The sequence below is a fragment of the Neolamprologus multifasciatus genome, chromosome 6 (assembly GCF_963576455.1).
Source record: "Neolamprologus multifasciatus chromosome 6, fNeoMul1.2, whole genome shotgun sequence".
NCBI lineage: Eukaryota > Metazoa > Chordata > Actinopteri > Cichliformes > Cichlidae > Neolamprologus > Neolamprologus multifasciatus.
The window spans coordinates 1,102,319-1,119,485 of NC_140444.1; the positions used below are offsets into that span (position 1 = coordinate 1,102,319).

General features: G+C 41.8%; 1 protein-coding gene across 3 annotated transcripts in view; it reads right to left on the minus strand.

Moving 5' to 3' along the window:
* The window catches only part of LOC146516083 (NLR family CARD domain-containing protein 3-like), a 54,002-nt gene that overhangs the window by 5,049 nt on the left and 31,786 nt on the right, over positions 1 to 17,167 (minus strand). Inside the window, exons 2-8 of one of the 3 annotated variants that reach the window (XM_085162006.1) lie at positions 14,575 to 14,739; positions 6,583 to 6,681; positions 6,415 to 6,498; positions 6,078 to 6,182; positions 3,737 to 3,809; positions 3,373 to 3,574; positions 1,460 to 3,248 (exon numbers count right to left, since the gene is read on the minus strand). In XM_085162006.1, coding sequence (XP_085018132.1) covers positions 1,460 to 3,248; positions 3,373 to 3,574; positions 3,737 to 3,809; positions 6,078 to 6,182; positions 6,415 to 6,498; positions 6,583 to 6,671 — 2,342 coding nt within the window. In that variant the 5' untranslated portion in view covers positions 6,672 to 6,681; positions 14,575 to 14,739. Of the gene's footprint in view, positions 1 to 1,459; positions 3,249 to 3,372; positions 3,575 to 3,736; positions 3,810 to 6,077; positions 6,183 to 6,414; positions 6,499 to 6,582; positions 6,682 to 14,574; positions 15,222 to 16,026; positions 16,220 to 17,167 lie in introns of those variants that run through there. The other 2 variants (XM_085162008.1, XM_085162007.1) reach the window with 2 other exon arrangements.

Here is a 17,167-nt window from a genome sequence, read left to right on the forward strand (position 1 = left end):
TAGCTAACTAAAGTATGTGTAATTGAAATAAAGAACTAAACTCCTGTCCTTGAAGACAACATTGTGAGTGAAAAACATGATGCTACGAAATCTTGCAGACGAGGCTGAAGGATCAGATCTAGAATGCATGCAGAAAGTATTCACAGCAGTTCAGTTTTCTACAAGTTGTCATGTTAGAGCCTCTTTCCAAAATGAATCACACCAATCATGCCTTGCCGGCTTAAAAGGCTGTGCTGTTAGTCATTAGATTATTGTTGTTGGTATGTGTTGGGCTGTTAAATAAAGCAGCATGCTGAAAAGCATGAAACTCTGGTTGGGTCTGCCGTGTGATGTTTACAGTGGCACCAAAACCCAGGAGGGGGCGTGGCAGACCCAAGACCGGGCCAGCCAGGGAAGGAGCTGGCCCAAAAAGTGGCCGAGCTAGTGGCCACACAGTGAGAGCAGGCGGCGGGGTCCTGCTGCCGGTGGGAAGAACTGCAAGACTGATCCGAGTGCCGGATGCAGCAGATTACGAGTCTGGCAGCTCGGATTGGTTCCTGGCCGCCACCTCCGCCACCCCCACCCACGACCCTCGACTGCACAGCGTCTGTTCTGGCATCCAGGGTGAAACCAGCTACGACGCAGCCTGTCAGCGCACACATCACCACTCCTTGGGTGGGAGTGGCTGTCGGTCAGCAGGGGCTTGCACCCGTCGTGGCTCCCCGGAGGAGGGCCGCGGAGCGACCAGCATGTTTTCACGGACCGGAAGGAGGTGGAGGCGCACAAGGGTCCTGCTATGCCTGAGGTCACCATGCCGGCTGGTCTAGCGGTGTCCGCGCTAAAGGTCAGCACACCATGTGGTCCTGCACGCCAGCCGCCTGCCAAGCCACTTGAGAGCCCCCGCTTACATCTGCAATTGCCACATGGGTCCCATTTTTGAGAGAGCGTTTCAGGGCAAATAGAGAGGTGACCAAAGATCTGATGTTTACTCTGACAGGTCGAGCGTTGCTCTGTGAAGAGAGGAGAACCTTCCAGAAGAACAACCAGTTATGCAGTACTCCACCACTCTGCCTTCATGGTAGAGTTGCCAGACGGAGGCACTTCTCAGTAACAAGCACACGACTGTCTGCCAGCAGCTTACTCAAAGGCCCAGAAGAACTCCCAGATGATGAGAAACAAAATTCTTTGGTCCGATAAAAGATTGAACTCTTTGGCCAGAATGCCAAATGTCATGTCTAAAGGAAACCAGCTAAAGGTCATCACCTGGCCAATACCATCTCTACAGGTGAACAGGTGGTGGCATCAGGATGCTGTGGGGAAGGTTTATGGCAGCAGGAACCAGGAGACTAGTCAGGGGAAGATGAATGCAGCAATTTACAGACATGTCTTTGATAATCGAGAGGCTCGAGAGGACTTTTGACAGCTGAATTATTTTGAATATTTCAAAAATTCAGAAAGGAATGACCACATATTTACTTACAGAGCTCTGTTGGAGGCTTTGACCACTGGCAGCAGCCTCAGAAGAGCCTCCTCTGAAGCAGAGTATTTCTTCAGGTCAAACACATCCAGATCTGATGACAGTAAGATGAAGACCAGAGCTGACCACTGAGCAGGAGACAGTTCATCTGTGGAGAGACGTCCTGAACTCAAGGACTGCTGGATCTCCTCCACTAGAGAACGATCATTTAATTCATTCAGGCAATGGAACAGATTGATGCTTTTCTCTGCAGACAGATTCTCACTGAGCGTCTTCTTGATGTACTGGACTGTTTCCTGATTGGTTTGTGAGCTATTTCCTGTCTGTGTCAGCAGGCCTCGTAGGAGGATCTGATTGGCCTGCAGTGAAAGACCCAGGAGGAAGCGGAGGAACAAGTCCAGGTGTCCATTTGGGCTCTGTAATGCCTTGTCCACAGCAGTTTGGTAGAAGTTTTTCTCTGTAGATTCTCTTGTGTCAGAGTTCTTGGAGGTTGTTTGTTGTTCTTCCAGCAGATTGAGTCCAGAGTTGATGAAGGTCAGATGGACATGAAGAGCAGCCAGAAACTCCTGAACACTCAGATGGATGAAGCAGAACACCTTGTCCTGGTACAGTCCTCTCTCCTCTTTAAAGATCTGTGTGAACACTCCTGAGTACACTGAGGCTGCTGTGATATCGATACCACACTCTGTCAGGTCTGATTCATAGAAGATCAGGTTTCCTTTCTGCAGCTGATCAAAAGCCAGTTTTCCCAGAGACTCCATCATCTTCCTGCTCTCTGGACTCCAGTGTGGATCTGTCTCAGCTCCTCCATCATACTTGACCTTCTTCACTTTGGCCTGAACCACCAGGAAGTGGATGTACATCTCAGTCAGGGTCTTGGGCAGCTGTCCTCCCTCTCTGGTTTCCAGCACATCGTCCAGAACTGTAGCAGTGATCCAGCAGAAGACTGGGATGTGGCACATGATGTGGAGGCTTCGTGATGTCTCGATGTGAGAGATGATCCTGCTGGACTGCTTCTTATCTCTGAATCTCTTCCTGAAGTACTCCTCCTTCTGTGGGTCAGTGAACCCTGTGACTTCTGTCACCATGTCAACAAACCCAGGAGGGATCTGATTGGCTGCTGCAGGTCGTGTGGTTATCCAGAGGTGAGCAGAGGGAAGCAGTTTCCCCCTGATGAGGTTTATCAGCAGCACATCCACTGAGGTGGACTTTCTAGGGTCAGTCAAGATTGTAGTTTTGTGGAAGTCCAGAGGAAGTCGACACTCATCCAGACCATCAAAGATGAACACAACCTGGAAGTCTTCAAAGCTGCAGATTCCTGCTTCTTTGGTTTCAGTAAAGAAGTGATGAACAAGTCCCACCAAGCTGAACTTTTCCTCTTTCAGCACATTCAGCTCTCTGAAAGTGAATGGAAACATGAACTGGAAGTCCTGGTTGGCTTTGCCTTCAGCCCAGTCCAGGGTGAACTTCTGTGTTAAGACTGTTTTCCCAATGCCAGCCCATCCTTTTGTCAGCACAGTTCTGATTGGTTCATCTCTTCCAGGTGAGGCTTTAAAGATGTCTTCTTGTCTGATTGTTTCTGGTCTGTCTGGTTTCCTGGATGCTGTTTCCATCTGTCTGACCTCATGTTCATCATTGACCTCTGCAGTCCCTCCCTCTGTGATGTGGAGCTCTGTGTAGATCTGATTCAGAAGGGTCGGGTTTCCTGCTTTAGCGATGCCCTCAAACACATGCTGGAACTTCTTCTTCATGACAGACTTGAAATGATGTTGAAAACCTTCAGTGGGAATTTCTAAAAAACAAATTAATTAAATCTCAGACAAGAATTTATTGAGTACACATGCATGTTGTCCATCTGCAAGATATTAGTTAATGTAGCATTCATTAACCAGCTCAAATCTTCATCTGTTTCTTACTGCTCTGCAGACGGTCAGCCAGCTCCTCCTGCTTCATTGTCCTCAAGAAGTCCAGTGTGATCTTCACAAATGCCTCTCTGCTGCTGCTCTTCTCATCATCCTCCCTCTGACTCTCTAAGCATTCTGGGTAATCTGGACTCAGAAGCGTCTGGATCTTCTTCAGCTCGTTCTTCACAAACGTGATGATGTTGTCCTCCAGCAGCTGGAACAGAATACTTTATGAATGAACCAATCAGACTGAAATCATGGAGCCAAACATCAGATCCATGTTGGACACACTGACACTCCGCTGGTCTACAAAGAGCAGCATGGAGATGACTGTGAAGAGAATAGATGTAAAAGAAGTTGTTGTACATGTACAGACCATAAATATGGAGTCCAGCTGGGTTTGATGGGCAGACTGACCACGCTGAACCTCTGAGCTCTCCTGGTCCACTCTGTGGAGGAATCATCATCAATTCAGCCAGTGATATTTTGACAAACACATTTATTTAGATGACTGCTCGTAGTCATACAGTATATGGCTATAATTTCAGCTGATTGTACTAAAAATCAACAGCTCAGCTTAGTTTTTTTTATACTTTAAGTTTCCCAACTTAAAGCCAACATCAGCTGCTAACAAATTCTCTTTGGGTGACAGTTGTAAAGAAAACATAATGAAATAGTTAAATAACAATCAATCGTCTAAGATATGATTAATTCCTCTCTCAGCTCAACGACCATCCAGTCGTTAAGTCTGACGTCACTAGCTGTGTCTGGGCCTAAACTCCGCTGCAGGTCCATATATCAAACGATCACTGTGGCATTACTGAGAGTTGAAAAACTGTCTAAAGTCTTTCATCTGTAATAAAATGATCAGCGTTCTGCTCTACCAGGTGTAACAATTGAGTTTAACATCCAGGCATCCATGAAAACGGAAGTTATGACATTTAACGGAGTTAGAAGTTAGCAGGAAGTTAGCTTGCTAGCTTCTATCTAAATACAATATAGCATGTCCTGACTGCGGGGTTTTGGAAACAAATGAAAACATACAGCTCTGTTATCACTTCCAACATAAATGAAGACAGAAAACTAAACAGCAGTGACGTTTGTAGGGTTACTGAAGTTTGGCTAGCTGGTATATAATGATGTGCTACGTGACCGCTAGCGACACAGCTATGTTAGCATAATATAAACAAGCTAACTTTTTTTCCACTCAATAAAAGTTCACGTGAGTGTTCTCGGTGGTCAGGAACAAATGTAATCGCATGGCAGGATGCTGTAAAAGGACCAAACTTCAGCCAGGAGAACAACTGAGATAATCCATCCACAATAAGAGGTTAGTCATTCATATACTGCTGCATGGGCTGGGCTGTAGTTACATCCTAAGGTTTTAAAAACTGAGCTTAAATAAATGATTAGCGGTAATAAAAGCCGAGGAAGGTCAACAGTGATCACTGACTGTTTTAGGAGCTTTTTGAGATTAAATAGAAGAAAATTCAAAACATTAAACATGTTAACAACATAAAAGCCATATTAAACAGACTACTTTAGGCCCGGAAGTAGGATTCATCACGTCATCACTTAACGACCGGATACTTGAAGTAGATAATTATGTCTCTCAAACTTCACCATTGGATCATCGTGTTGGACACGAGTACAGAGCTGCTAACTGTCTCTGACTCATCTGTGTCCTGGTAAACAACCACATTCATATCCAAGAGGTTGAAATCTCACAGTTTTGTCATAAACGAACCGCAGAGAGGTTCCTGTATTAACGTTAACAATATGGTTTGGATCAGACGATGGGATGAATCGTTCAAACCCTGAGTCAGGATGCTCAGGTGTCATTTGGTAGCAGAACGTTTGTGCTATACAGAACCAGTATGTGCAATGGTTTGGGCCTCCTGCTTTATTTAGTTTTAAAATGGGTCAGTCAGTTACAGTGTGGGAGGGTTTCTTGTAATTAAAACAATAAACTTTGTTTTTTAATGAATGAGATGCTCTATAGTTTTTAGTTTCTCAATTTTTTGTCGATACATCTGCGAGATCTTCAACTAACACCTCCAGCAGACCTTCAAGAGAGGTTCGCTCTGAGTTCCTGAAGACTCTGGACTTTCTAGCGCTGTGTTGGTTGACTCATCTCTACAATGTTGCGTGGTTATCAAGGGCAGTGTCTCTAGATTGACAGACTGTGGTGGTTCCCATCTTTAAGAAGGACGACCAGTAAGTTGCACTCTTTCCCAGTGGGTGATGGACTCTGTCAGGGCTGCCCTTTGTCACCGATTCCGTTCATAATTGCCACGAGGCTTTCACTTGGGTGGTCTCAGAATATCCTCTCTGGTTTTCACAGATGATGTGGTTCTGCTGGCTTCATCGAGTGATGGCCTTCAGCCCACACTGGAATGATTTGCAGCTGAATGTGAAGATGTGAATGTGAGACCTACTAACCCCTAACCTGGCTGAGCTCTACTCTTAAAAACGAAACAAAAACACAGAAAAATCTTAATATCCATAAGATGAAAAACACTGCATAGGTGGCACCAACCTACTTAGTGTTTTTAACAGAAAACAAATGGAAATGTACAGAGTCCACCAGACCTACCCAGTCCTCTTACTCCCACCACAAACCTTACACAAACAGATAAACGAGGAGGTATAACAACATTCAACAACACCAAGCAGTTAAATCAGCTCTCAAAGAGTTGATGTTTCTAGCCGCTCACCTCTCTGCAGCAGACACCTGCTGGACTTTAAAATCAATGAGCTTTTGTCTAGACCGGTCACTCTTGAAGGACACACAGCTGGGTCCAGCTGGACTCCCATGGGTCCTGTTAGGGAGGAAAGATTTTTTTTATTTGCAGCTACAGAAGCTGATGAAGATTAGGCTACCTTCATCATCCTAAAGACAAACTGGATTGCAGGCTGAGCATCAGCAGAATGAAACTCCAAACTAATGTTGGCAGTGGGCATGCTGGTTTTGGTCAGTTTAGCCACGAGGCTAGTTACAGCTGAGCCTGTGTGTCCTTTGAGACATTTTAGATCATGTTACTAACAGCTCACCTCTCTGCAGCAGACACAGGCTGGTCTTCTATGGGAGGGCTTTTAGACTTGTCACGCTCTCTGGGTGGAGGTCCAGGTGGGTTCCTTTGAATAATGATGGAGCAGAGATGTGAGTGCTGAGCTGTGACATGGAGAAGAGTCATGGACAGTTAGAGATGGTCATCTCACCTCTGAGGTTTGGTCTGGCTCTCATGTTCCCCACACAGGGTGGCTTTAGAGGGAGGGGCTCCCTCCTCTCTGTCCTCACACTGATCCATGCTGCTCAAACTTATGACAGTATCATGTTAATGAGAGGAAAAATAACGTTCACATTAAATAAACTGAATGTTGTTCTTGTGCAGAGAGTTCACTGCACAGTGTTTCCTGTTTCCTTTCATTTGATAAAAACTGTAAATGTTCAGAGACAGACGATCAAACTGAGTTGCACTGACACATATGGAAGGAATAAAATACACAATCGTTTACAGCAGCACACCTCGGAGTACCAGAGTACATGTCCAAATATCATATCTGAGAATCAGCCAGACAGTTTGCTCTGTCACAATCTGCTTTCATCAGTTCACTGCGAGAAATGTCACAGAGATGATTTCAGCCTCCAAATCACACAATCGTAGTAAATGCATGTCTGCAGGCATCACGAATATTACGAAGAGTTGTTGGGTTTTCTCTGTTTTACTTGTGTTATTGTAGAGTCTTTACCTCACCCAGTCACACCCCCACATTAAGATATTCGCTGGTTGTTGTAAAAATTAAAATCCTCTTTAAATAATCAGTGTCAGGTGTTACAGAGAATACACAAACATCAGCTGTGGGCAGAACTTTGTGCCATCAGAAACTGAATTTGAATAAGTTAAATTGAAATTCATTATATTTGTTTGATAGTCACTAAATTAAAATTGAATTTTATATTTTGAAAATGAATTTATTTGCTCTGGAACTGTATTTTATCCTTTAAAAATGTAGCTCTCGACTAATTTCAGTTTCAGTTTTTTACATCCAGTTCCAGAGTAATCGAGTGCAGATTAATAGAACCACATTTAGCTTGTTACTGTCGGGAATCTACAGCATGTTGAGCTGGATTAAGACCTCAGAAGTCATGTTGAATGACCAGTGGATAAACTCTCAGGTTGGTAATAAATGTCTTACATGTATAGGAACAAGCGTCATGTTAACAAATGATAGCCGTACAGTAACTTTTATGCTTATTGTAGCATAAAAGTTACCTCAGATCCTCGGATCACCTGAAGACACTGAGAATGGGCGCCCCACTCATTTCCTTTCTAACCTTCTCTGTGAATTACTGCACAAAGACGTGCTTCCATCTCCACCTGAGCTCGATAGAAAACATTGCTCCCTTGCAGCTAAGCCGCCCGTGGGCCACCCGCCCTGCCCGGTGATCTTTCGTCTCCATCGAATCCAGACCAAGGACCTCATCATATGAAGAGCCTGGAGGAGCAGGAGATTCACCTGCTGAGGCGCAACAATCTGTAGTGTGGAAGACTACCATCCTGAGGTCTTTAATCGACGGGCGAACATTATGTTGGAGCAGGCGAGGCTTTAAGAGGCTCCCAAAGACTCCAGAAGCCTCACAAAGCATTATTACTAAACTGTGACGACATCTTTCTATCTGAATATGGAATGTGTGATGTTTACCTCAAATCCTCACAAGAGAGACTTCTACTTCTCACTCGTGCACCATACATTAGATTAAGTATCTGCAGCAGGTCCACTCCTCATGCCCCACTTACTCCATCTCTTCTACATCTTAGTGCAAAAGCTGCACAACGGCGTTTCAATTCAACCCTTCTGTCAGACAAGTTTGTTCATGTCTGCTCATAGACATAAACTACACCTTTATTGGCTGCTATTTCAAAGCACATTGTGCGCTGTCGGTCCTGCTTGCTACACAACAGCATTCAACATTTAGTATTTACTGCTGTTTACACTTAGCTAGATTAACGTGATGGTGTTGTGTTTAGTATGTTGCTCTGTTGTTTTTGCTTGTTTTCTCTTCTTTTTCTCTCAACAGGTGATCCAGGAGATTGTTTTTCCTCTTCTTTCTCTTTTTAAGTTTCCTTTCTCACTGTCCCTCTTCCCTCCTGTTTTTCTTTTCCATCATCTTTCTTTCTCCCTTTCCTATCCCTCACTCATGTCTGTCCCGTCTGTAACAACTGAAAATAAAATAAAATAAATAATAACAACAAAGGTCGATCAAATGGACCAATACGGCAAGGCAATGATGATCCATTTGGCAAAGTAAATCCATTGGGTCTCCTTGTTGGTCTTCAGACAACAATTCTGACGGCTAAAGAACCAAATGGGAGTCTTTACAAAGACAAGCTTGTAAAGTTTATCCAGGATGATAAGGTTTTACTTTGCCACTAGCCCCTCTCCAGAGACTTCCAACCTTGTTGTATGGGATTATTTTAAGGACTATATCAGTGGCCAGATTATTCATTATTGAGTAAACATTTAAAATCTTTACACCTCAGAGTCACAAACTTACTGCAATGCAATTAATGACTTTCTAGCTAAACTTAACATTCTTGAAATTCCAGAATGTAAAACAGGATGGATGAACCCATCTTCTAGCTTCTGGTGTCATTTGAACAACTTGGTAATAAATACAGTCAACCAGTATCACACACTTTAAGATACTTGCAAGCCAGGCACTGTATTTGTTCCCAGATATCAGACCCAAGCCCCCCACCTCCACCAGCCTACACTATTAGGAACTATCCAACAATTGAATCCAACCAATCGAGTGCCTCTTGAGCCAAACGCAAAACATTATGGGAAGAAGACTTGGACAAGACATGGGCCTATATACTCAAACATGTCAACACAACATCATTATGTGCCCTCCACTGTTTAATCCAGTTCAAAGTGGTGCATAGAGCCCACTTTTCAAAATCCAGATGATCTCGTATCCATACTGAACTGAACCATGTTGTAATTAGGGCAGAGCAATATGGCCAAAAATATTTATCATGATAAATGTTTGAAAATTTGCGATAACGATATAACTGACGCGACACAAAACGCTTTACAACTCCACAACTTTATTATTCCAAAAAAACCATCAATGATTTTCACTTAAACAAGCAGCTGTTTTTATGTGCATGTAATATTATGTTGAAGCACCGTACGTATCACTCCACGAGGCTCCAGCCTACGATAGCTGTAATGCTCCGTAGCTTAGCAAAGTCGTACTAAAACATTTTTGACAGATTTTTGAGCGCCGTGTACGACATAAAATCTGTACGGTAATAACAATGGCACGCTCGCAGGCTTTACAAAAAAATGTGCTTTGTTGTGTACAGAGATGGGTAATCCGATTACTTTTTTCAAATAACGAGTAAAGTAAGGGATTACTATTGCAAAAACTGTAATTAGATTACCGTTACTTTCCCGTAGGAACGCTGCGTTACTGCGTTACTAAAACCGTGATTTTTTTGCCAGAATGTCTCATGACAGTGACGTAAGCGAGTGCGACGTTCGTGACAACAGCTGTGTGCAGATCAACAATGGATCATATATCGAGTGCAGAGAGAGTATGAGCGTGCAGCGTTTAAAGCGTGGAAGTACTGACCTTACTTTGAGTTTGATTCCATAAAAAGTGACAAAAACATTAGTGTCCGTTGTGCGTGGGAAGAAAACTTCTTTTTACAGCGAAAAAAAACCCTAAACTTCCAAACAAGCACCGAGTAGCTACGACGTAATGGGAAACTCACAGAGAAACTCGCGGATTCTTCCACTGACCGCTGCACACCTGCACCAGGGTAACCCTCCGCCTACCCCACTCCTGCTTTACAGGTGAAAATAGAGCAACAGGACCGCTAGTCTGTGACTTTATTTATTTTCTGCTGTGTTTTACTTGCATCTATGTGAAAGACTGAGTGTAAACACACAAAATATTTTATTTTATGTGCTGGAATGTGCAGAAAATAGGTTTAAATGTTAAACTAATTTCTTCCAGTCAGAGAATGTTGCATATAATTAAATATTTGCTTGATGCATAAAGTTAAAAGATTAAAACTAATAAAACAAGTTTTAAAAAGAGACTTTTCCATTTGATTACATTTTGTATGATGATTATGCAGAAAAAGTAGAATTGGGCTGAAAGATCTATCACTTTATCACCTATTCAGGTTGTAAATCGTGTTTTTAAAAAGTAACTAAGTAACTAAGTAATTAATTACTTTTGAAAATAAGTAATCAGTAAAGTAACGGGATTACTTTTTTGGGGGAAGTAATCAGTAATTAGTTACTGATTACTTTTTTCAAGTAACCTCACTGATTTGTTCCCTGTTGGCCAGGAGGGCAGTTTTACTGAGGCGGCGGTTGTCATGTGACCTCATGTCTAAAAACAGAGAGGAGGAAAAAAGAGGAGCATCATGTGACTGAAGTAAGTCTCAGCTTTCTTCTTTAAAAAGTTACAAATTTAACAGTTATTTTAGTTGTTTTTTTTAATAGACCATCACTTTAAGAACTTCATAGTCGTCATCATTGTTTACTGACTGTGTTCATGAATATTTTCTGCTTGGTAACAGAGGAGGCGGTTTCATCAACTTCCTGTGGTCACAGTCATGTGACTGTTAGCTGTTTAGTGTGAGGTGCAGTATAAAACTGAAACCTCAGACTGTCGTCTTCTTCCTGCTCTGGTCAACGGTCATCTTCCTGTTTATTTAACATCTGATAGATTTGATCTTTTCTGATCTTTAAATGTTTGCTTTGCTGAACTTTTGCTCGAGTCAAAGGAAACTGAAATGGTTCCTTTTGAGCTCCTGAAAACACGTCTTTCCTTCTCTTTGTGTTCTGGTACTTTCTCAGCTGCAGGGGCTCTCTCAGTGTTGGGTCAATGAAGGAGTTTTGTGTAGTTCGGGCAGAGACACTAAACACAACAGTGATTGTGTCTAAACAGACAAACATGAACTAAATGCAGTGAAGCTGCTGTTTGTCTGAGTGTAATCAAATGTCTGAGGGAGCACAGGAACATTCATGTCTTTGCTCTTTTATTCACTGTGAAGGCTGAACCCTCTCTGAAGTCAGCAGCTTCATTTCACACAAAGGGTTAAAGTCGAACATTTTAAACAGGAAGTGATCAGAAGTCTCCACAAGTCTCTGAATCCTGAAACTCTGAGAGGAAATCAGCTGTTCAGCTCAGCTGCTGATCATAGTGTCAATATTTCATCCCATCCCCACCAACTCCAGATGTTTGCAGCTGCACATCTATCACATCAAGAAAGTTCTGACAGCAAAAACTGACCAAAGGCTGAAAACACGCATGTTGACCTGTGAGGAGCAACAATCTTTAGACGACAGGAACCCATCAGCAATGTTCCCTCTAATATTTCATGTGTCTGAGCGAACACACAAACTCCCTGAGCGGACACTTGGACCACTGTGAGCGACAGCAGACGTGTGCGCACTGTGGTCACGCCAGCATCTAATCCATCCAAGTTACATGTTTATTAAAGTAATCAAATTACAGCATTTATGTTAGACTACTTTTAATTAACTGCTTTAGACCACTTACAATGAAAATTAAAAAAAAATCTTCTTCATGACCTGTAGTATGTTAACACTATTGGAAGTAAAAATAACTTGAACTTTCTTTTTTTTTCTTTTCTTTTCTTTTACAAAGCTCTGACTTGTATGATGAGTCTGTGGTCTGGGAGAGAGTCTGTAACTCTGTCTGCAAATACAGTAAATAATGACCAATGTTGGGCAATTAATTATATAGTTACTTCTTCAAAAAAGTAACTGAGTTTTGCAAACAACAAAATTTTTTGCAGCTGTTTACCTAAAAATGCAGCCAAGGCATTTTTTAAATAAACATTTCAAACTATTTCCAGAACAATCAGCTGTTCTGCATCAAATCTGATGCCACACAAATTATTTGTGCCACTCCAAAAATAATTTCTGTCCACTATGAGATGAAGAACAACAGCCTGATACCTGCAGGCCTGACAGCAGCAGATGTGTCACTGCTGTAACACCTGTAACACTCAGCAGTCGCCTCATTGTTCTGACACACACAACAACACTATTGACTACACTACACACTAACTACACACTAACTACACAAGATTTGCGCTGAACGTCGCAAATCTCTCACATCTCAAAACACGCCGTCACTCCTAAAACTTCCCGTTTTTAAACAACTAGATGTCATGTTGCCATATCATTTTTTGATTGGTCGAGATGGTACATTTTTCCACCAATAGGAAAGGGTGGGGGTGTTGTTGGTGTCGTTTTTGCTCACGGGCTTTCGAGCGTTTTCCTTATAAAACGCCGTTTTTACTGTTTCTTCCTGCAGTAAATATAAACAACGACAGTATTCAGGAAGAAAAACAAACATTGCAGATATTTTATCATAACTCTGGTTTTACGTGGCCGATCAACACAACTTAAAAACTGGTATAAAGTTCACACTTTGTCCGTCAGTTGTTCCGTCTGTCCTGCTCACATCTCCAATGGTTGTACACGTTGTCATTAACGTGGCTTCACTCCACATCAGCTGCTTTGCTAAAACACCGGCACATAAGGACGCTGTCATAGCCTGTCAATGACGTTGATTAGCTGCGTATTAGTGATGGGATTTCCGGCTCTTTTTAGAGAACCGGCTCTTCAGGTTGTTTTGTTGCTTTTATTAATTTATTATTAACAATAATATAAAATTATGCACAAAAGGAATTACTAATGTAAAAAACAAAAGTGGTTTTATATATATATATATATATATATATATATATATATATATATATATATATATATATATATATATATATATATATATATATATATATATATATATATATATATATATATATATATATATATATATATATATATATATATATATATATATATATATATATGAATGAGGTGGCCCCCAGAGACAAAACACGTACAAACTCCAAAACACATTTCTAGCGTTAACTGAACTTCCAAAACAGAGCAGATCACTTAAATTACACAATTGAAAGCATGAAAGCATATGTGTATTGTTTGTGTATTTATACACAAGCACCTGTTACTACCACACACCAAATCTGGTCGTTGGTACTTGCTGGCTTGTGTAGCCTCTAGTTAACAATAGCTCAACACTGCCCCCTAGAATCCTGGAGCACTTCTGCTGTGTTTTCTACGTGTTTTGAGTTTGTACGTGCCACTGTAAATATACTTTTATTTATTCACTCCACATAAAATGTAATAAATAAATCATATAATATAAAAAACTAACTATTCACATTTCAACTTTTAACTATTTAAATTTTCAGCTTTTTCCTTTCAAACTAATTTAAAGTGAAACAACACAAAACACTGCAAACCACAACACAATTAAATATAAATTAAAATATGAAAACAAAAAGAAGATGCATATTCTCTGTCATATGGACCTGCATGAATAAACTTTCTGAATCCTTTATCATCTGCAACTGAAAATAGTTGTGGATGATTACTATACCTTTCTAATGTGACCTTGTTGTCCCTGGCTCTCTCTCTCTCTCTCTCTCTCTCTCCGCTCTCTTCCTGTGCTACTGACTGTAACTACCGCCCCTCCCCCCTCTGCCCAGCAAAGCACAAGGCTCGCATGCGGAGTGAAGCGGAAAACATCCGGCTCTGACACATTTCGTTCGCGACCGACACATCACTACTGCGTATATATGAATGTGAATCGCATCATTGGCTGGACTTTAGGATAAGGTGGCATCGCTCTAATCCCATACGGGAGCAGCCAGTCACTGACTAACACTGCAAAACAGAATTGTTAAAGTTTTTATTTTAATTTCAATTCAGGTTAGATTTTTTCTTTTTTGTGCGCAACGCAGATTTTCTGTGTGCAGAGACCAGCAGTGCGCAATTGCGCATGCTCGCAGTTTAGAGGGAACATTGCCCATCAGCAAGAAATTTACATCAGTCTTTAAAACAGGATTCAAACCTTCCACTTGCAGAGCTGCTAAAAACTGAACCACAAACTTCATCCTGTACTGAAAAAGTCTTCACTGTTATTTTTCTACAGATCATCACAGAAAACATTCAAACTGACTCCTCATGGAGTCTTTTTTCCTTCGAACTACAAACAGGACATTAAATGTGTGTTTTAAGACAAAGTCACGCCCACACTGTAAGAAGGATGTGTGTTTAGCTTACGTGCTTAACCAACAGCCTCGTTGGTCCGGATGTGAGTCCGTTACTGTGAACTATGGAGCGGCAGAAGTGTGCTGTTGGTGCTGGAACTAAGCTGCACACAGCTGATGTTAGCCAGGAAACATTACACACTGCTCGGGTTACCTTCACACGGAGCTTCACACGGAGCTTCACACGGAGACGATCAGTCAGCAGAAACAGGTAGTTCAGGAAAGAGAAAGTAAAGTTTGAGCAGGAAGGAAACACCCACAGGGTTGTGTGACGTTACCGTTATGATCGAGAGCGAGAAACTGTCAGTGCTGCATTCAAGTGCACGTGGGAAACTCCCAAATCTCTGGCAGGTTGTCCAAAGGTGATTTATTTCTGCTGGTTTTCTGGAGGTCAAAACACAAACTGCATGATGTCACTGTGACCACCACAGTGACAGGAAGTGTTTTTAAATGACCGAAACACTGAAACGATGCTAACGGCTGTCTCTTTGTCGTCTTTGCTCCCTGATGTAGGAACGCCTTCCACTTGTTTGAACTGTTTAATCTGAGTTTGTTACTTTTCAGCTGCAGTAACGTGTTGATGCTGTGCATCAGCTCAGCTCCACAAATGACCTTTAGACTGAGGTCACTTCCTGTCACTGTCCTGACAGAGTCTTCAAAGGCTGATGACATCACAGCGACAAAGGCCGCCCTGATCCGTCTCTCCAGCAGACAAACATGATGTGTTTTGGGTTTCAGCCACAGTTTCATCATCGCTTTTTAAAGAGGGAACTTCATCTGACACATTTTCACAGCTTTGAAGTGGAAATGACGCTTTGAAGGAAACACAGGAAACACATTTGCCTCCACAAAAGAAACATCAGCAGACTGAGGATCTTGTTAGAGGAAGAAGATTGGTGAAAAAAGGAGATCTGATGTTAGAAATGAAAGCAAAGGCAGGAGGACGTTCGCATCAACGAGTCCAAACTTGTTCTTGGTAAACAGAATAATCTCAACGAGTCAGGGCTGCACATCTAACGTCAATGCTTAAACTTAAAGCTACAGTTGAGATTATAAACAGAGATATTAACATTGTTATAACAGAAGATTTGTATAACATGGATTCATGAGTTCCAGCTGCAGAAAACTGACTGAACCTGCAAATAACAGCAGCGTGCACGAGCGCTTCCTCCTGAGTGTTTGTGTGTGAGCAGCGCCCAACAGAAACTGACGCCTTGTTAAACCTGAGTAAGGCTGAACTGTGAACTTTAGTTTACAGTGTGTCACCTCTTTGTCTTTGAACATTAAAGCTGAGCTGATGTTTCACATAAAGTGAAAAATGATCAGCCTAAAGTTTGATGTGCATCACAGCAGCCGCTCAAAACGAGAGCTTCGTGTTTTATTGTTTACTCAACAAGAATTTCTGTGTTTTTCTGTTTAATCAATAATCTATAAAAGCTTAAAGGTAGAAAGAAGGGAAACTTACGGTGCCTTCGAAATCTGCAGAGGAAGAATTGTCTCCACACTCGTGTTGGGTGGCTTCAAATGCTCTCTGGCTGTGTTTTGTTCTCTCCGCCCATTTCATCGAGGAAACATTGGGAAGATAAAATACCACACATACACAGGCATGTCACAAAAGCAGCACATAGTGATGAAAAGTCAAGCATGATCAGAAATGCTTATGAATAAGCTTAATAAGGTAGAGATAAGCTTTCAGATGCAGACTGGTTTGACAACCTTGGTTTTCTGTAGACGTGACTGCTCAGATAAATGAACTGAACGTCAATGCAAGGGCCTGAAATGTACAGCACAGTGAAAGTCGCAACTTCTCTCAAGTCAATTGGGGGACAATATCCTGACTCACATGCATTTTATATATTCTAAAGAATCTTTAACATACTGCAGATTTGTGAAGATTAACAAGTTAAAATAAAACAGTGATGTAATGATTTTTTACAGTTGTTTATTACTTTTAAAGGATTATTTTACTGTCAACCTACATAACAATTCATACATTTACATAAATATCTACAGAATATTCTTAAACTTCTGATTACCAGTAGGAGAGAAATGGGAGAAATTTAATATTTAGCAGCATTAAGTTAAAGTTATCAGTGGTTCGCCCCTACAACACTATTCAGATTTTTGATGTGGCCACCTATAGAAATTAATTGCCCAGCCCTGGCCAAGAGAAAGGTCTGAAAAGCTTAAAATCATTATTTTGAAGCTTTCTAAAGTTTGTTTATATTTGGTACTATTATTATTATTAGTAGTATTATTATTAGACATGCTTTTTATGCCAATGCAGACCAAGATCCGAGGTGTCACTCACTTAATTACAAGCTGTCATGGCTCTGGTGTCGGCGATCAGGGATGTACTATTCTCTCCTACCTGAGGAGCGACCTGCCTATGGTTGGCTACTTCCAAGCGCAATCCTGAACTTCTCACCTGCAACTCCTGTCAGCGAGATCTTCAACGCACACCTCCGGCAGAGCTTCAACAGTATTCCGAGGAAGACTGGGAACATTGAGTCCGAATGGACCATGTTCAGCATCAGCATCTCCATTGCTGAAGCTGCTGCATTGAGCTGCGACCGCAAGGTGGTTGGTGCCTGTCATGGTTGAAA